This window comes from Alosa pseudoharengus, unplaced genomic scaffold (genome assembly GCF_046254945.1).
Source record: "Alosa pseudoharengus isolate Yale_2024_CS ecotype anadromous, Long Island Sound unplaced genomic scaffold, YU_APseudo_1.1 YU_APseudo_1.1_scf_15, whole genome shotgun sequence".
Taxonomy (NCBI): Eukaryota; Metazoa; Chordata; class Actinopteri; order Clupeiformes; family Clupeidae; genus Alosa; species Alosa pseudoharengus.
In genome coordinates, this window is record NW_027468620.1 from 30309552 (window position 1) to 30326440 (window position 16889).

A 16889-nucleotide genomic window follows, 5' to 3' on the forward strand; every position below is an offset into this window, starting at 1 on the left:
CACACTTTTAAAAAGCTTGATACGCCTCTGGCATTAGGTACGGTGGACACATCATTATGAATTATGATTTATTAAGCATGATCATGATTATTTATTTTTCTGCTAAAAATGTGAGGGGCCACAGACATGAGAAACTCATGAGCAATTAACCTTAAATTTTGTTCATGCATGACGTTGACAAATGTTGTTCATGCATGACGTCATGAATGAGACTATGAACTCTTGTCAATGTCTGATGATTCATAAGATATAATGGAATGAATTAATACATAAATCATGAATTATTTCATGCTAATCCATGTGCCCTTACTGAGTATATTTCCTGTGTTTGTTTTTTTCTTTTCTAGACTATTATCTGGACTATCTCTTTTGACTACTTTGTTTAGGCATTACATTTGTAACGTAAAAGTAAAATATAGTGGAGAAGTCCATTGCTCTGCCAAGAGGATATCCTCTACTATCTCTATACTACTATATAGAGGAGTGAACAGCTTTGGCCACAAGGGCCATTGGGCTTTACGAGGAGGTGAACACTCAGCATTCTGTCAAGGAGAATATCAGTCTTGCGAAAATGCATGTAAAAGTAGGCAATACTGATGCTGCAGATCACATCTACAAAAGTCTTTTACATCGAGAACACCTTAGTGATACAGAGAAGCAATTCCTGTACTTGCTATGTGGTGAGAAAAATGACCTCTGAGGCAATAGACATGTACATAAAAGCAGTGCAGGTCCCTATAGTCTCTGACTACAGAGACAAGTGCTTTCAAAAACTCATGTCAATTGTCAGATCTGGGAGGCACGAAAGATGAAATCTATTCCTCTCTGTTCGACCTGCCCTATGTTGGCCGCAGGCATAATGGACAATTGTTTCTGAAGAAGTGATCATCGCATGGTTCAAGTACACATTTTCTAAATATCTTTCAAAGCTAACTCTATAGACTGTAGATTAATCACTTTCTGATATTTCAAATAGTATTAAAAATGTGTTTCACGTGAAAGTCAGTAAAGTGTGAAACCCAATACAGCTGAACACTCCTGTTCTTTTCATGCATTCCTTCAGGTTGCTACCATAGCTCAGTTAGTTGACTCCTCAGGCCATGTTACCTCTTCACACATCTGTTCAACTATGTTGTGTTTTTTTTTACTTGCTTCCCATCCCATTGGTTGAGCAGGTTCCATTTTCACTTAAAAAAAAAAAAAAAATATATATATATATATACATATCATTACTGTATTACTGTCAGTGTTTATTACTGTTTATCACTGCTTGTGAACTGCATTGAAAGGTTAATAAATGAGGAAATCCTGATATGCTGGAGATTCAGTTCATGACATATTTGTGCTGTTTTCAGATGGGTTTGAATCTTAATGGGTTTTGAAGCTTAAAGTCTGAGGAATCTTATTTTACAATGTAAATATGAGGAGAGCAAAAAAATAAATAAAATTCATTTATCCTATGCATTAGTCCAAAAAGCCTAATGTAATTATATATTTTCAATATAAATATATTGCATACAAATAATATGTCAGGAGTTTAAAAGAATCCAGCACACTGACCATTACACAAGCAATTATTTATTTAGAATACAACGTATCGGTCTTAGATATCCTGAAGGTCTAAGACCGAAACGTATTCTAAATAAATAATTGCTTGCGGAATGGTCAGTGTGCGGGATTCTTTCTGAGCTCCTGATCTGTGACCTTTGGTCATATCCAACGCACCTGTCTGACAAAAAGAGGTGCAAAAAGCCTTCCTACAATACAAATAATATGTAAATTCAAAATAAATGGATGATTATATAGAAACTATAGGTATCAATTAGGACAATGTAGGACAAAAAAAAACATCAGGCGCAGTCATAAATCCAGCTGTGATCTGCATAGGGTAATGTATCTTTTAATTTCACATCACAACTCAATCAAATGACACAAGTGATTCACTATCCAGGTATCCAGATTTATTTTCAGCAAACTGGACATGACTGCTTGCTTCACTATTAACGATGCCTTTCAACAAAGTCAGGTACCAATGACCTCCATAGGGACTATTGCCTTTCTCCTGCTTTAACTATTGATTATTTGTTAGAAAAAAAGTGAAACAAACACATGAACCTGAGGTATAAAATAAATAAAAAAATAACTAATGCTACTGTTCTGAGTATCTACTCAAAGTAGATGCAGTGTCTATTACCGATATGCATAATATTCATATAGAAACGGTTTCTGGCTGATGTTGTATATACTGTAAGTCTCTGGTCTTTGGTACTGTAATTATACAAAACTTCACTATCCAACTGGGTTTTGTATGTTTCTCAGAAACAGGGCAGAAAGTGTCCAGGCAGGGATGACCCCAGCTCGTCAAGTTTGTATCATGGAAGTCACGTGCTGTAACATGCAATGCTTTAAAATCCCTTTTCACCATTTTTCAGAAAAAGTCTGCATTTAGACCTAGAGCACATTGGCTCTAGTCTAGAGACATCATGTTTTGCATTTCACTGCATTTCACAAAAGGTGATTATACAGTATTACTGAAGCATCTCTGCTGTACAAGATGAAGAAAGAAGAGCATGGTGTGCCTTCAGAGGATGTTGGGATCTGGGATCTTGGTGTAAAGCTGGCTTCATGAGATCAGGTTGGTTGGATCCATCTCCGCTGGAACCAGAGTGACCCCTGCAGCAGTGCCGGAGCAGACACATAAAACCCAGAACCACAGAGCTGCACATTATGGAGAACCCACTCAGCAGGAACGTGGTCATGTAAGAACCCGCTCGGTCCACTAACCAACCTGTGTAGAGGCAGGAGAAGAGTGAATGAATAAAAAGCAAGAGAGAGAAAGAGAGAGAGAGAGCAAATATGTTTATTTGACTTTTACTGCGACTAATTTTGTGTGGTTTAGAACATTTTTCAAAAATTTCAGAAAGAGATGCAGGGTAGTTGTTACAGACAGAACATGCTGATGTAGAGTAGGCATGCACATGGGTTTTGAGGTGATGCATTGCTCGAGACGCTAACCTCCGATTGGTGGACTGATGAGGTACGGAATGGCATGCAGGAAGTAGACCACGCCCAAAGCGGATGACAGGTAGGAGGACCCCACGATGTCCGACGTCACCACGGGGATGAGGGCCACGTAGGCGCCGTCGAAGTAGCCGTAGAGCAGCGCGAAGGGCACCAGCAGGGGGAAGCTCTGCAGCAGCGGCACCAGGAAGCAGCTGAAGCCCTCCAGCCCCACCGCCAGCATGTAGCTCACCATCCGGTATGGCCGCAGACAACTGCACAGAGTGCACACAGGCTTACGTTAATTAAATTTAATTGTATTTATTTATGTATTTATTTATTATTATAAGTAGTAGTATTAGCATTATTGTGTGCGCACACACAGACACACACACACACAGTAAATTGTGCTGATGTAAGGGTCCATAGTTTGATGGTGTTGGTGTGAGGTGAGGGGGGGTGGTATTGATGTTATTGATACTGTTATTGTAGTGTTTGGTGATCACAACACTGAATAATAGAAATAAACAGTTCATCATCAGTAAATATGGTCTTTGCTCCATATGGGGGCAGCCGTGGCCTACTGGTTAGCGCTTTGGACTTGTTACCGGAGGGTTGCCGGTTCGAACCCCGACCAGTAGGCACAGCTGAAGTGCCCTTGAGCAAGGCACCTAACCCCTCACTGCTTCCCCCTCACTGCTTCCCACGCGCTGCTGTTGTTGCAGGCAGCTCACTTCGCCGGGATTAGTGTATGCTTCACCTCACTGTGTGTTCACTGTGTGCTGAGTGTGTTTCACTAATTCACGGGTTGGGATAAATGCAGAGAAATCACCTGAACTTCAGCAACTAACCCTCCACTGAATGGCCACACTTGTGCTCCTCCATGAGCAGTGCCCTATCAGCAGCTGGATGAGCAGGGCCAACACGAAGGAGCCACAAATGGCAGCTAAAATAGCTCATACTAACTGACTATAGCAGGGGTTTGTGGCCCACTAGTGGTCCATGGAGGTATTGCTGAGGTGTGTTCCCTGACCATACATTAACGGATAATTCCGGTATTTAGCACTTTGAGTCCCTTTTCTGGTTTGTTTTGGATGAACTGGAGTGGTGGACACCGAAATTTTGATGATTGGTCCTGTACGGTCCTGACTTTTATGATTAGTTTTGAATCGCCTTTACTGCTTCAGAGTGGCTGCCTATGGGCATGCACAGACATGTCCTTAAAACAACCCTTAACATTCGTTTTCAAAACTGCAACTCATCGAGTGGTTAGTGGTGTTCGTTGATTATTAAAAACAAATATATCGGCGCAATGTATGATTTCCAGCCGTGTTATTTGCTATTGTGGAACTATTTTTTCAGATACCTCACAACCGTGTATAAAGTTCCGCTCAATATTTGAGCCTGAAGCATAGACAGTAAAAGAAGGTCTCGTGGAAAGACTACAACCAAATGTAAACAGCCCCCGTTTCCGTTTCCGGTGGCGCAGTAATATCAACGTGCAATGAGTCTTCCAATAGAAATCAATGGGATTTTACAAAATGCCAAATAAAACACGACAGAAACTGTATTTCGCTATGCTACTTGTTTTGGAACATCAACGAACACCACTAACCACTCGGTGAGTTGCACAGTTTTGAAAAAGAATGTTAAAGGTTGTTTTAAGGACATGTTTGTGCATGCTTACAGGCAGCCACTCTGAAGTTGTCAAAGGCGATTCAAAACGAGTCAGAAAAGTCAAGACAGGACCCATCGTCAAAATTTCGGTGTCCACCACTCAGTTCATCCAAAACAAACCAGAAAAGGGACTCAAAGTGGTAAATACTGGAATTATCCTTTAAATAATGTTGTTTCACTGTGGAAATCACTATTGTCTATTCAGTTGATGGTGCTCTAGGGCCTCATTCTCTGGCCTGAATCTAAAGAAATCTCACTCACTCACTCACTCACTCACCTCCAGTCAGTGATCCAGCCAAAGGTGATGTTTCCCATGATGCTGATGACACCCATCACGGAGATCAACAGCGCCGCCTGCTGGTGGCTCACCCCGACACTGAGGGCATAAGGAACCAGGTAGACAAAGGGCACACTGCAGCCGTATGCCAGGAACAGGAAAGACATTGACAGCAACAGGAAGTCTGTCATCAGCAGGAAGCCGTACTCCTCTGTGGGGGGTAAGCAGAAGCGGCACCCCGCTACAACTCGACACCAGCTGCTCCATCCAGTTGTGACAGGAGCACCCGGAGAGGACCAGTTCTTCTCCCGCAGTTTGGCCTCCACTAGCTTAGCGCAGTGTAACTCTAAATCACATAGCTTAGCATCAGCAGGCTTTAGTGCTGTTAGTGTTGAGTCCGGTGGGGTTGGGTCCACTGGTTTTGAAAGTTTGACCTCTGTACCTGGTAGATATTGGGTCAGTGGCTCTGTATTTGCATGTCTGGTGTTTTCTTCTTCAACTTGATTTGTTTCAGAATGCTTTGGGGAAAGGCACACATTGTCTAATTTTTCATTAATCACATGCATGCTCTCTGCTTGTTCACTCTCTGTGTTCGGTGGATCTTGAGTTTCTAGCTTTGTGACTGTTGGTTGGGTATTTGCTTCTGCAGTGTTTTCTAGATTTGTTTCCAATTGCATTGGTGAAGAGCACATATCGTCCGATTTTTCATTTATCACATTCATGCTTTCTGTATGTTCAACGTCTGTGTTTGGTAGATTTCGGGTCACTGGCTTTGTGTCTGAAAGTTGTTCATTTACACATGCAGTTTTTTCTTGATAAGTTTCCGAATGCTTTGGCAAAAAGCACATGATGTCAGACTTTTCAATTGTCAGGTGGGTGCTCTCTGCTGGTCTCCAGTCAGGTCGTTTTGTATGACCTGACACGTCACCTGCTTGTTTAAACTCCTTCAAAATCTCACCCACGGGTGTTCCATCCGCGAGCTTTAAGTCAGGCAGCTTGACGTGTGTAAGCTTAGCATCGCCTTGTTTAGCGTCAGGTAAGCTTACCACGCACCCCTTCTCCGGCTCATCTGCCCCCAGTTCCTGCTCCTCCACCGGCTTCAGGAGGGCAGCACAGACGCACAGGTGAGACACCAGGCCGCCCAGGATGAGCAGCGCTCCCCTCCACGAGTAGTGCTCAATCAGCAGCTGGACAACGGGGGCCAGCACGAAAGTGCCGATGCCGCTACCGGACATGGCAAGCCCATACGCCAGAGCCTTCCTCTTGCTGAAGTACATGCCCACCATGGCCACAGCTGGGGTGTAGCTCAGAGCAAATCCCATGCCTTTAAAAGAACAGAAACTTAGCCTCAGATCGATAAATACATATGAAACAGTAGCACATCCCTATGCAGACATGCAGTTTGTTTATGTATATTCATGCATTTTGTTGTGCATTGTAGAACTCAATGTTTAGTTATGAACCCAAAAAAGTGTAGTGTATTGTAAAAAAATCTACATTTAATCATGGATCCAAAAACATGTTATGACAGTAACGGTAAGAATCATTACCTGTGTCAGACAGAATGTCTATACACTACAGACTGGCATGGCGGCATACACAACAGCCCCCATCGTGAAGAAAAATCTCATGTCTCACCACTGTTAAGTCACATGGTTTTCCTGTTCACATGGTTTTCATGCTTACAAACCTGTGACAATGCCCAGACTGAGATAGAGGAACTCTAGACTGGTGGCGAAGGAGCTTAACACCAGGCCCGTAAAGGACAGCATCCCCCCCAGCATCACTGCCGCTCTGTGAGACAGACGGTTCCCAATGAAACTACCCAACGGAGCTGCAACAGTCAGAACAATAACAGAAAACAATTATAATTTAGAGAGGAAGAAAGACGACAATAAGTGCCTTTCAGGACTCAAGCACCACTGGTGTGTGAACTTCACTACTGACACTAAACTACTCGTGTAACAACCCTGGAAAAAAGAGGAATTAATAACCGATATTGAGCCACACTTACCCATGGGCGGATTATGAACTTTCGGGCCCCTGGGCCCAGATGTATTAAGGGCCCCCCACTAATTGTTGTATATGTGGGAGGGGGGGGGGTTTGGGGGTCCTCCCCCAGAATTTTTTAAATTTGCTTGATGTGATTTCCTGTATTCTGGTGCATTTTGGGGATGGCCAATACTAAATTCGGTAGGCCCGTGCAGTAATCCATCCCTGCACTTACCACAGAGCATGGTCATGCTGTCAACGATGGAGTGGATCCAAGCGGTTCCTGAGTAGTCTCGAGAGAACTGTAGCTGGAACTCCACAAAGAAAATGGAGATGCACCTGAAACCACATGAAAACATAAGGGACACTCTAAAGAAATGTTACATTTACATTTTATATGTATTCATTTAGTTCTACTCTATTCTTTTCTATCCCACGTCATGCTATTCAAGTCTACAGTATTCCATCTGTATCTGAAATTTCAACATAAAGTTAAAACCCTATATACTGTATTTAAACTGGCTTAGTCACACAACAATAACTTTGTTATGGCCCCTTACAATACAGCCAAAGCACCCTTAAGGGTATATTTACTTGAATAAAAATGTCAAGGGCATGTTTTACTTAAAATGCGTCTTGCCACGCTTTGTTAAGTTAGGAATTTATTATGCAACAGAAGATTTTTAGGTCAATCAATTTTACACATAGGAGGTTTATAACATGTGACCAAAATGCATGTGAAAAAAAAGGAATTTTAATTCCCTTTCTCTAATGCCTCCAATGTATGAAGTCCAATAGTCCAAGCACAACAAGTCATTACAAATACCTGAAGTCATGATTAAAAGTAGAAACTCTTAATGTTGTGAGGGAAAAAAAAATATTTAACCAGTTTGTTAAAAGGGTCTCTGAGCCTGAGAGCACTTCCTACCAAAAAGGATCAGAGTAATGGGCAAATTGGGCAGATTGTTATGGAAGGACATACTTTTGTGAATCTGTATTTGGTCAACAGACAGTACATTGCATTATTTGTCATTTAGCTGTTATCCAGAGGGACACACAGTGAACAAAAATCAAAGGACAAGGTCCCTGGAGCAACTCAAGGTCAAAGGTTGGGCAAGCGATTTCTAACATGTAACAGTTTATGTAACATTCAGCAAATATCTCCTCATGATTCACTAGCTCTCTGTTCTTTAAGTACATTGTAAAACATTCAGTCTCCTCCCACAGCCCTGGCACTGTTAATGGGAAAGGAAGTGGAGGCAGCCTGTCCCTCAAACAGAACACAGTGTTGAGTTTCTCGGGTAGCACTGAAAGAAGGGGTGAGCGCACATTTGTCCAATGTATCCGTCTGAGTAGTAAGTTGTCCGAAAAAACGCCCCCCTAAACTCGTCTCATGAGAAGCGAACTCGTAGAAGTCAAAGGACCTCCAGTTCACGGCGAGCTCTTACGACTAGGAAGTTACGTCATTTCACAAGTTACAAGTTGTCACAAGCCATCAGCATGTACAAATGGATAACACGATCTGCCCTTTTATGGAGGGAGCTGTTAGGCTATGTGTTCACTGCCCACCTTGTTACAGCCCGAGTACAGATGGTGGTGAGGAAACAGCTGGCGACGATCATCCAGCCCCACCCCCCGTCAGGGGCGGCAGCGGCGGGGCGCTTCATGGTCCTCTTGGCTCAAATCTCCTCAGCAATCCAGGAAGTGGCCACACCACCTTCTATTATCCTCCCACACACACCACTGTCTGCTGCCCCAGACCACCTTCTACTGCCCCACACCACCTTCTAATACCCCCCAGACCACCTTCTCCTGCCCCACACTAAATGGAAGCATGTTGATACTACAATCCCAGGTCTTCCGGGGACCATTCATGGACCATTTGTCATTCACTCCCCATGCGCTGACAGTGAAGGACTTTTGGTGAGGACTCGGATGAGGAAGACCCCTGAAAAAGACAAAATGGATCATTTGATTAGTAGCATTGGGGTGCCGCTTGAATTTTTGGGCCCACTGAAAGAATATAACACCCCCCATCACAATGTTGGTGGCAATATGCTTTATGAGGGGCCCTTGTTAGTGCAGGGCCCTTGGAATCATCCCATCTTCCTCCGGGGCCCCTGTGAAGTGTTAGTTTGAGGGACAACTGCAGTGTTTTAAACAAAACAACGTGGACTCCAACTTCCTGTGTGCACGGTCACTCTGATTAGCTCGGGCAGGCCACCATCCCACTGCATGAGCGTTCTACGTGATTATGTTCTTTTTCAAGAAAGGTCCTTGAATGGTCCTTAGTTTTGAATTGAATGAATGAATGAAATGAATAAATGTATGTAAAATGTTAACTTAAACGGAAGTTTCTCCAAATATGTTCTTTATGTAATAGTGTCAAGAAAAGAAATAAAGAAATTAGCAAAGTCTGGTCTTGTAAATTGACTTAAGTGGAGTGATGACTTTACACTAAAAGTGTATAATTCTGGAGTAATTTGAACACAGGCTCTTTTTCACCAAGACAACGAGTCAAATACCCCCTCAAGAGCTATATTACGTTGATCGAAACTCCTAGTAAACTTGCTAAGTTCTTGATGCTTCATTTTATGTAGGTGCCCTTTTCATACTACTGCAGAAGTGTGTTGCTATTTTGAGTATTATTAGTGGTTAAAAAATGGTGGTTTGGATAAGTTTGGCTCAATGCCATTAGCATTTGCACTGTTAGCCTTGTGGCTGCCTTGGGGTGTTCGACTCTTTGTCATGGTGAACAAGACCCTGAATTACACTTTAAATATGCATAGCCAGTCAGAGATCCACAAATGTGCTGCTGTCTCTTCAAAAGAGAACTCTTTGCTTAGCAGGCTTATCAGCCTGCATCTTACAGTTTTTTCTGAATGCTTAAACACAACTGTGATTCTTATAGCACAATTTCTAAAACTATTAATACTTATAGCAAAACCACTCACTGAGTTCGCAAAACTAAAAGCACAAACACTGCTTTGCACTCAGTTTGCAATTTTGTAACACACACTTTGCACAACTGTAGGCACAATTAACTACACAGCACTCTTTTTGCAGAACTGTAAACACAACTCATGCTTTACACTCAATTTCCAAATGATCAACACACTCCTAGCAAATATATACACATGTATGGCTATTATTTTCACTATTTTGCCAACTCTCTGGCACACTTTCTCATGTGAAAACTGTTTTAGATAATTAGTTCACTTTGCAATCAGCCTAAGCACTAAGCCATGGTAATGTACAATGAGTACAATAGAGGGAGCAGGAAGAGTGAGAAAGGTAAGAATTAGAGGAGGCTGAAGAATAGGACATGGAGGTGAAGAAGTAGGAGGAAGAGGATGCGGAGGTGAAGAAGTGAGAGGGAGAGAATGACAAGGACAAGGAGGTGAAGTTAGAGGAAGAGGACAAGGAGGAGCAAGAGGAGGATGGGGAGGGGAAAGAGGAAGTGTAAGAAGAGAAAGAAATAGCCCTTTTACAGGCAAAAAAATCAGTCTACATGTGGGGATATTGTCATGTCAGGCCTGGATACGGCATTCCAGAAGATATTTTCCCCAGTGCCTTGGACTAGAGAACATTGCATGTGATTTAGATGAAATTTTGTGGCCGGACCCAGAGAGACGACACGATGTAGACTGATTTTTTTGTTTTTCTCTGTGAAATTACCATTTTGTGTTTTGACTTGGAAAAAAACACTTGTGTTTGTTTTGATGTGTCTAAATAAACACTAAAACTTGATGTTTGGATCCCTGTATGTTTACAGAACTATGACAAAAGTATTACCTCAAACTGACATAGCCTTGTGCACAGAGAAAGCAAAAGCCAGGTGTTTTTTTTTTATTTATACCATTAGTGTGTAGTTGGCACATTGTGTGCTTATTATTGTGATGGCTTGTGTTTACTGTTTGATATGAAAACACAATTTTTACGAAGGTGTGAAGAGTTAAGCAAGGTGTGTTAGCTTTTGCAAGAGAACTACAATGTTTTGCTGATTGGGTGAGAGGTTTTGCCATTTGTGTGAGTTTTGCAAAAAAAGCCATAGTTACAAAAGCAATCAGAAATATAGCTGCAAGCAGCAATGAGGGGGCCAAGCAGAATAGGCCGAAGTAGCCACGGCGACAAGATAGAACTCAGCAGACACCCGGGATCAACAGGGCTGAGTATTGCCACCGCCTCCGCCAGCCAGCCCCCCCCCCCCACCTAATCACCCCAGCCCGTCCCACCCCGTCCTGCCCTGCCCTGCCTTTGCACGCACGCATTAGAATTAACTGGATGGAACATGTTGTCATCAGTTTCACATCAAAAAATAAAAGATTGATAAAACACATCAGCAACTACACATCATAATGCAATATTGCTAATGGCAGCACCCCCTACAGGTCAAATGTCACCAAATGTTTTGAGCGTCCTCCTAATGGGGTCATGAATATATGTAGTAACTTTGGTTGATACATGGCAGGGTTGCTGAGATATGAGCTCACTTCCTGTTTGGCGGCTTCGCCACCAATTTCGATTGGCTGTTATGGGCGAATGCTTTTGTCAATTGTTATAGAGAGCAATATATTGATAGGTTATGGTCTGAAGATGGTTTGTGCCAATTTTGGTGAGGATCCGCTGAAATTTGTAACCTGCGAAAACTTGTACGTGTTTTTGATTAAATCCAATATGGCGGCCGAATCAATTACGATGACATCACAAGTTAACTTGGGTCGGCCTAAGGACCTCCAACAGTATTACCAGACACCACTAGTGTGTTTTAATTCTAAGCACAACTGCAGCTACAGGCCAAAAGGCATGTTTCTTAATTACAACGCCCCCTAGAGGTCAAAGGTCACCAGATTTCTTGAGCGTCCCCCTGATTGGGTTCTGAGTCCATATACTAAGTTTGGTTATGATAGATTAATGGGTTGCTGAGATATGAGCTCACTTCCTGTTTGGTGGCTTCGCCGCAAAATTCGATTGGCTGTTTATGCGCGAATGGTTATAGTTCCGAAGACAAAAAGCAATGCATTAATGAGGCATGGTCTGTAGATGATATCTGTGAAGTTTGGTATCAATTGGACAAAATGTGTGACCTGTGAAGACATTTAAGTTTTTCTGATGAAATCCAATATGGCGGAAAATCCATCATAGCGGAAATTGACGTCATAGGGTGTGTTGAACTCGGCTTGGTCCAAGGATTCCAACGATACATCATTTTTGACAATCGGCCATACGGGTCAAAAGTTACGTGCGTGAACGCACATCCAACTTTGGCCTGTTGGTGGCGCTAGAGCGCTTGAGGTGCCGGCATGAAACTTGGTGAAATGAATTACTGGACTTTCCCCAATTAGTGTGCAAAATTTTATAACTTTTTACCAGACGGTTCTATGGGCTGCCATTGACTTCCATTGCAAAATAATGCGCATCATCAACTACTGGCCAAAATGCATTTTTGTCAATTACGGTGCCCCCTAGAGGTCAAATGTCACCAAATTTCTTGAGCGTCCTCCCGATGGGGTCTGAGGTACATGTACTAAATTTGGTTTTGATACATGAAAGCGTTGCTGAGATATAAAATCACTTCCTGTTTGGCGGCTTCGCCGCAAATTTCGATTGGCTGGTACAGGTCAATGCTTCTGTCAATTGTTCCAGAAAGCATTGCACTCATCAGGCATGGTCTGAAGATGGTCTCTGCCAATTTTGGTGAAGAACAGATGAAATTTGTGACCTGCGAAAATTTGTACGTGTTTTTGATTAAATCCAATATGGCGGCCGAATCAATTACGATGACATCACAAGTTGGCTTGGGTCGGCCTAAGGACTTTCAACAATATTACCAGACACCACTAGTGCGTTCTAATTCTAACCACAACTGCAGCTACAGGCCAAAAGGCATGTTTCTTAATTACAGCGCCCCCTAGAGGTCAAAGGTCACCAGATTTCTTGAGCGTCCCCCTGATTGGGTCCTGAGTCCATGGACTAAGATTGGTTATGATAGGTGAATGCGTTGCTGAGATATGAGCTCACTTCCTGTTTGGCGGCTTCGCCACAAATTTCGATTGGCTGTTACGCGCGAACGGTTTTAGTTCCGGAGACAAAAAGCAATGCATTAATGAGGCATGGTCTGTAGATGATATCTGTGAAGTTTGGTGTCGATTGGACAAAATATGTGACCCCTGATACATTTTAAGTGATTTTGATGAAATCCAAAATGGCGGAAAATCCATCATGGCGGAAAATGACGTCATAGGGTGCGTTGAACTCGGCTTGGTCCAAGGATTCCAACGATACCTCATTTGTGACAATCGGGCATACGGGTCAAAAGTTACGTGCGTGAACGCAAGTCCAACTTTGACCTGTTGGTGGCGCTAGAGTGGTCAAGGTGCCAACATGAAACTTGGTGAAATTAATCATGGGACTGTCCCCAATCAGTGTGCCAAATTTCACAACTTTTTACCAGACGGTTCTATGGGCTGCCATAGACTCCAATGGCAGAGGAAAGATGTTTAATAATAATAATAATAATAATAAGAAATCATAGAAACACAATGGGTGCCTTCGCAGCTTCGCTGCTTGGCCCCCAAAAAACTGTAATTAGCATCTTAATTGCTACAATGATACTGATGACAGTGTGAGCCAAAACAAAGGCCGACTCCAGCCGGGAGACCATGAGATGATGACCTAGGGGGAGAAAAGGCTTGTTGTTTGCAGGGACCCTTGCACAGATCAGCAATGTGCCGCCCTGACAAAGAGGGGGATTCTCCCCCACCCCCCTCTCCACCACAGTGCACTCGTGGGGAGCGGCGTGCACAACAACTCTGATTATCTGCTCAAACGTGACCGTGCAATGTTTGTGTCCTCTCCTGGTGATGGTCCTGCCTCTGGACACCACGACACCATAGCACGCCACACGCATGTGACCGGCCCTCTGGCCACTCGCATTCACACTGGCACGTTCGCTCCACCCTTGTGCCACCGTGATGCCAGCTGACCACTGTTGATGGTGGTGGTGGTGGGTGGGGACATCTTGTCTGTCCATGCGATAAGAATGGAGGTCTCAAAGAGTTACATGTCAACACGCAGGGGAGTGTTGGCTCCAGTCACTGTGCCTGTGGCCTAGTTCAAAGTCTGAGTTCAACTGAATAGTAATAAGACAGCAGATTGTGCACTGCTAAAACACAGGGAAAAAATAAATAGGGTGGTCTACTTAGTTTCTTAATGATAAGGCAAAGGCTGACAGACATTTTTTTTACCACTCATCCATAAACTTATGTTGCTCTTTTTTGTCCATTTTGTTTTTACTAGGAAGGGGCATCACCCCAACTGAAATTTCAAGTGAATGTTGTGTGGTCCATGCCTAACTGCACCATGCTGAAGTCAGAAGCACCTACTAACTGAGGGAGAGGAAATAAACTACTGCATCCCATCCCCCACTTTACATAGCCTAATTCTACTTCCCAATGGGGGTGAAGTAGTTTAGAGAATTACAATGTCTCCTGCTTTCACATTAGATGCACTAAATAGTATTAGTGTTAGTATTTGTTTTATTATTGCTATTCTCCTTTATTTTCATTAGGCTATTGATTGAATTGGCATTATTGTTTATCATTGCTATTCTCCTTAATGTAGTCTTAACAACATTTTAAACTGTTCACCGTTAAATTGAACTATTGTATTGTTATTATTTGTATGTCGCTTTGGACAAAAGTGTCTGCCAAATCCCATAACCATAACCAAATAAGAATAAAACAAATGTATTATGAATACATAATTCCAGATGCTGACAACAAACAAATTCTACACTGCACATGCACATTTGTTGAAAGAGGCTTAGGCCCATAGCCAGCTATGTCTATTTTCATTTCGTCTTCTTCCTGTCATTTTTTAAGAGCTAACATTAAGATTTTAAGCTACATATTCAGCAAAACAAAAACAACAGCAGTTGAAAATGTCTGTGTCAAGTGCATTGTTAATTCAGTTTAAATGTAAGTATATATACTCTTTGGATCCCGTGAGGGTAATTGTGTTACCAGTATCATTGTCTGCTGTGTGTGTGTATGTGCGCGTGAGACGGTATACAGTTTGCATGCAGCAGTGCATAGCCTAGACGTGGTGTTATTATCTCATTATTGAGTAGGGAAAAATTTGCATGGAATAGCTCAGTTGGTTCTCTTGTGGTAAGATGGTTGGCTGACCCACAGCAGCGCAAACTGATTCGATCGACGTTAATGTAGGCTATGCAACTGCAGTCCTAAAGCAAACATTAGCTGAGCAAGCAGCGTGGACAGTAAATGTTGAGTAGGCCTATTCTTAAGAAGCAAACTGAAAAAACGAAACGCAAAATTGACATGCGGCCTATATCTCATTAGGCCTACAAATCAACCAAGGGGCCGGTAGAAGCTATCTTTCGGACCAGATTTGCAGTTTGACACATACTATCTTAACACTAATGTAACACTTCCCCAGAAAACAAGCTGCACAGAGCAGCATTCAAACCGTTTAAAACAAAAATAGATTAATTTCTGGATACAACGCGCGCGCACGCGCGCACTCTCACACACACACACACACACACTGAAGGGATGGTTATAGTGGAGTAGCCTTTTTGCTCACCCAGAGTAAACTTCAAGTTTAAAATTATTCTTGGCACATAGGCCTACATGATGTTTGATGTGTTTTTCAGGCCTATAGTGTATGTAATCCACTACCAAACGGCCCTTTCAAGGAGGCACTGGACCTCAGTACTTTTCGAACCCTGGCTACAGCACTGAAGAGGTTTAGCCAATGCGTTCTTATTCTTATCAAAAAGTCCAAATGTTTGTGGGAAATGGAAAATGTTGCGAACAGTATATTGACCTGACACAAATCATGTTTGTAAATGTCCTTATGCTTTAAGGAGGAAAACGTCAAATAAACTAAATACGGAGCGAGTCAATAACATTATCACCACAAATAACATTATCACCACACGTGCACAGACGTACCCCCTATATATCTATGCTTACACCAGTCCGTAGCCTACCTACGCCTCTTAAAATATTATATTGTAAGTAGGCTAGGTAGTCCTGATAGCAAAGATACACGACAAATTATAGCTTATTGAGCAAACGGTTCTCCAAATTGAGATAAGGGACGCATCATTGCCAATGATGGCTTCGCAAGGGTAGCCCATTTCAACAATGATATTGTAGTCATCTGCGGACTACTGTTTTTCACTGTAAAATATATATATATATTGAATTGATGTGTAAGACCACAGGTAACATGGAAAGCAGCTTACTTTGAAATCACACATCCAAGTAGTATATTTTAGAGTAGCCATATGAGGACGAAGTCATTGAATATATCCCACTAGACAAAAAGAAACGGTAAAAAGTACAATGACAAAACAAATGCTTGCTGCTTGCTGAAGGATGACAACGTTTTAATACTTACTTCAAGTGCTTGAAGAGCCCTCCATGGTTCGATATGTTCAAAAATCCGGAGACTTCATAACTGCTAACTACAACTGCCGCTCTGTAGTACGCAAGTGTCTTTCAAGAAAGTTAAAGCGGAAGTGATACTTTAGTTGTATTCACTTGTGACAATGGAAAAATCCTTAAACGCCCTTATGCCATGGTCTCTTCACTGCCCCAACTAGCCTACAGCAACACTTGGAAACCGTCTGCGTGAATCTCGCAAACAACTTCATCTGCAATCCATCTCCCACTCGCTCTGATTCTATTGTTGCTTTTCCAATAACTTAAATTTAAAAAATTGATGGACACAAAGTTTGCTCAGTCTCAAATGCCACATGCTGCAACATAGGAAAATGACAATACAACCCAATGCAAGATATCATTGGAAATAGTCAATCGCTCACAGAAGTGTCAAATATCAGGCTATTTAAAAACAAAGATGCTGAGAAATACAGATCAAATACTTACATATGAGCAGGCACATTTTTACA

The 16889-nt window shown here is 42.3% G+C and overlaps 1 protein-coding gene across 1 annotated transcript; it reads right to left on the minus strand.

Annotated features, from left to right (window-relative positions):
* Positions 1-1867: 1867 nt before the first annotated feature.
* On the minus strand, positions 1868-16559 carry LOC143124579 (monocarboxylate transporter 12-B-like). The gene is made up of 7 exons (XM_076286219.1): positions 16376-16559; positions 8516-8894; positions 7182-7285; positions 6645-6788; positions 4955-6278; positions 3016-3275; positions 1868-2788 (listed from the first exon to the last, which is right to left on the minus strand). The coding sequence occupies exons 2-7, from the start codon at positions 8611-8613 to the stop codon at positions 2529-2531; spliced, it is 2190 nt and encodes a 729-aa protein (XP_076142334.1). The 5' UTR covers positions 8614-8894; positions 16376-16559; the 3' UTR covers positions 1868-2528.
* Between the last annotated feature and the right edge of the window lie 330 nt (positions 16560-16889).

Excerpts from the sequence above, each read along its gene's own strand:
- LOC143124579 (XM_076286219.1), bottom strand. The coding sequence starts at position 8,613 with ATGAAGCGCCCCGCCGCTGCCGCCCCTGACGGGGGGTGGGGCTGGATG. Across the intron at positions 6,279-6,644 it reads CAGTCTGGGCATTGTCACAG|GCATGGGATTTGCTCTGAGC; the intron begins GTTTGTAAGCAT and ends GTTCTTTTAAAG. Across the intron at positions 3,276-4,954 it reads GGCTGGATCACTGACTGGAG|TTGTCTGCGGCCATACCGGA; the intron begins GTGAGTGAGTGA and ends CACTCTGTGCAG.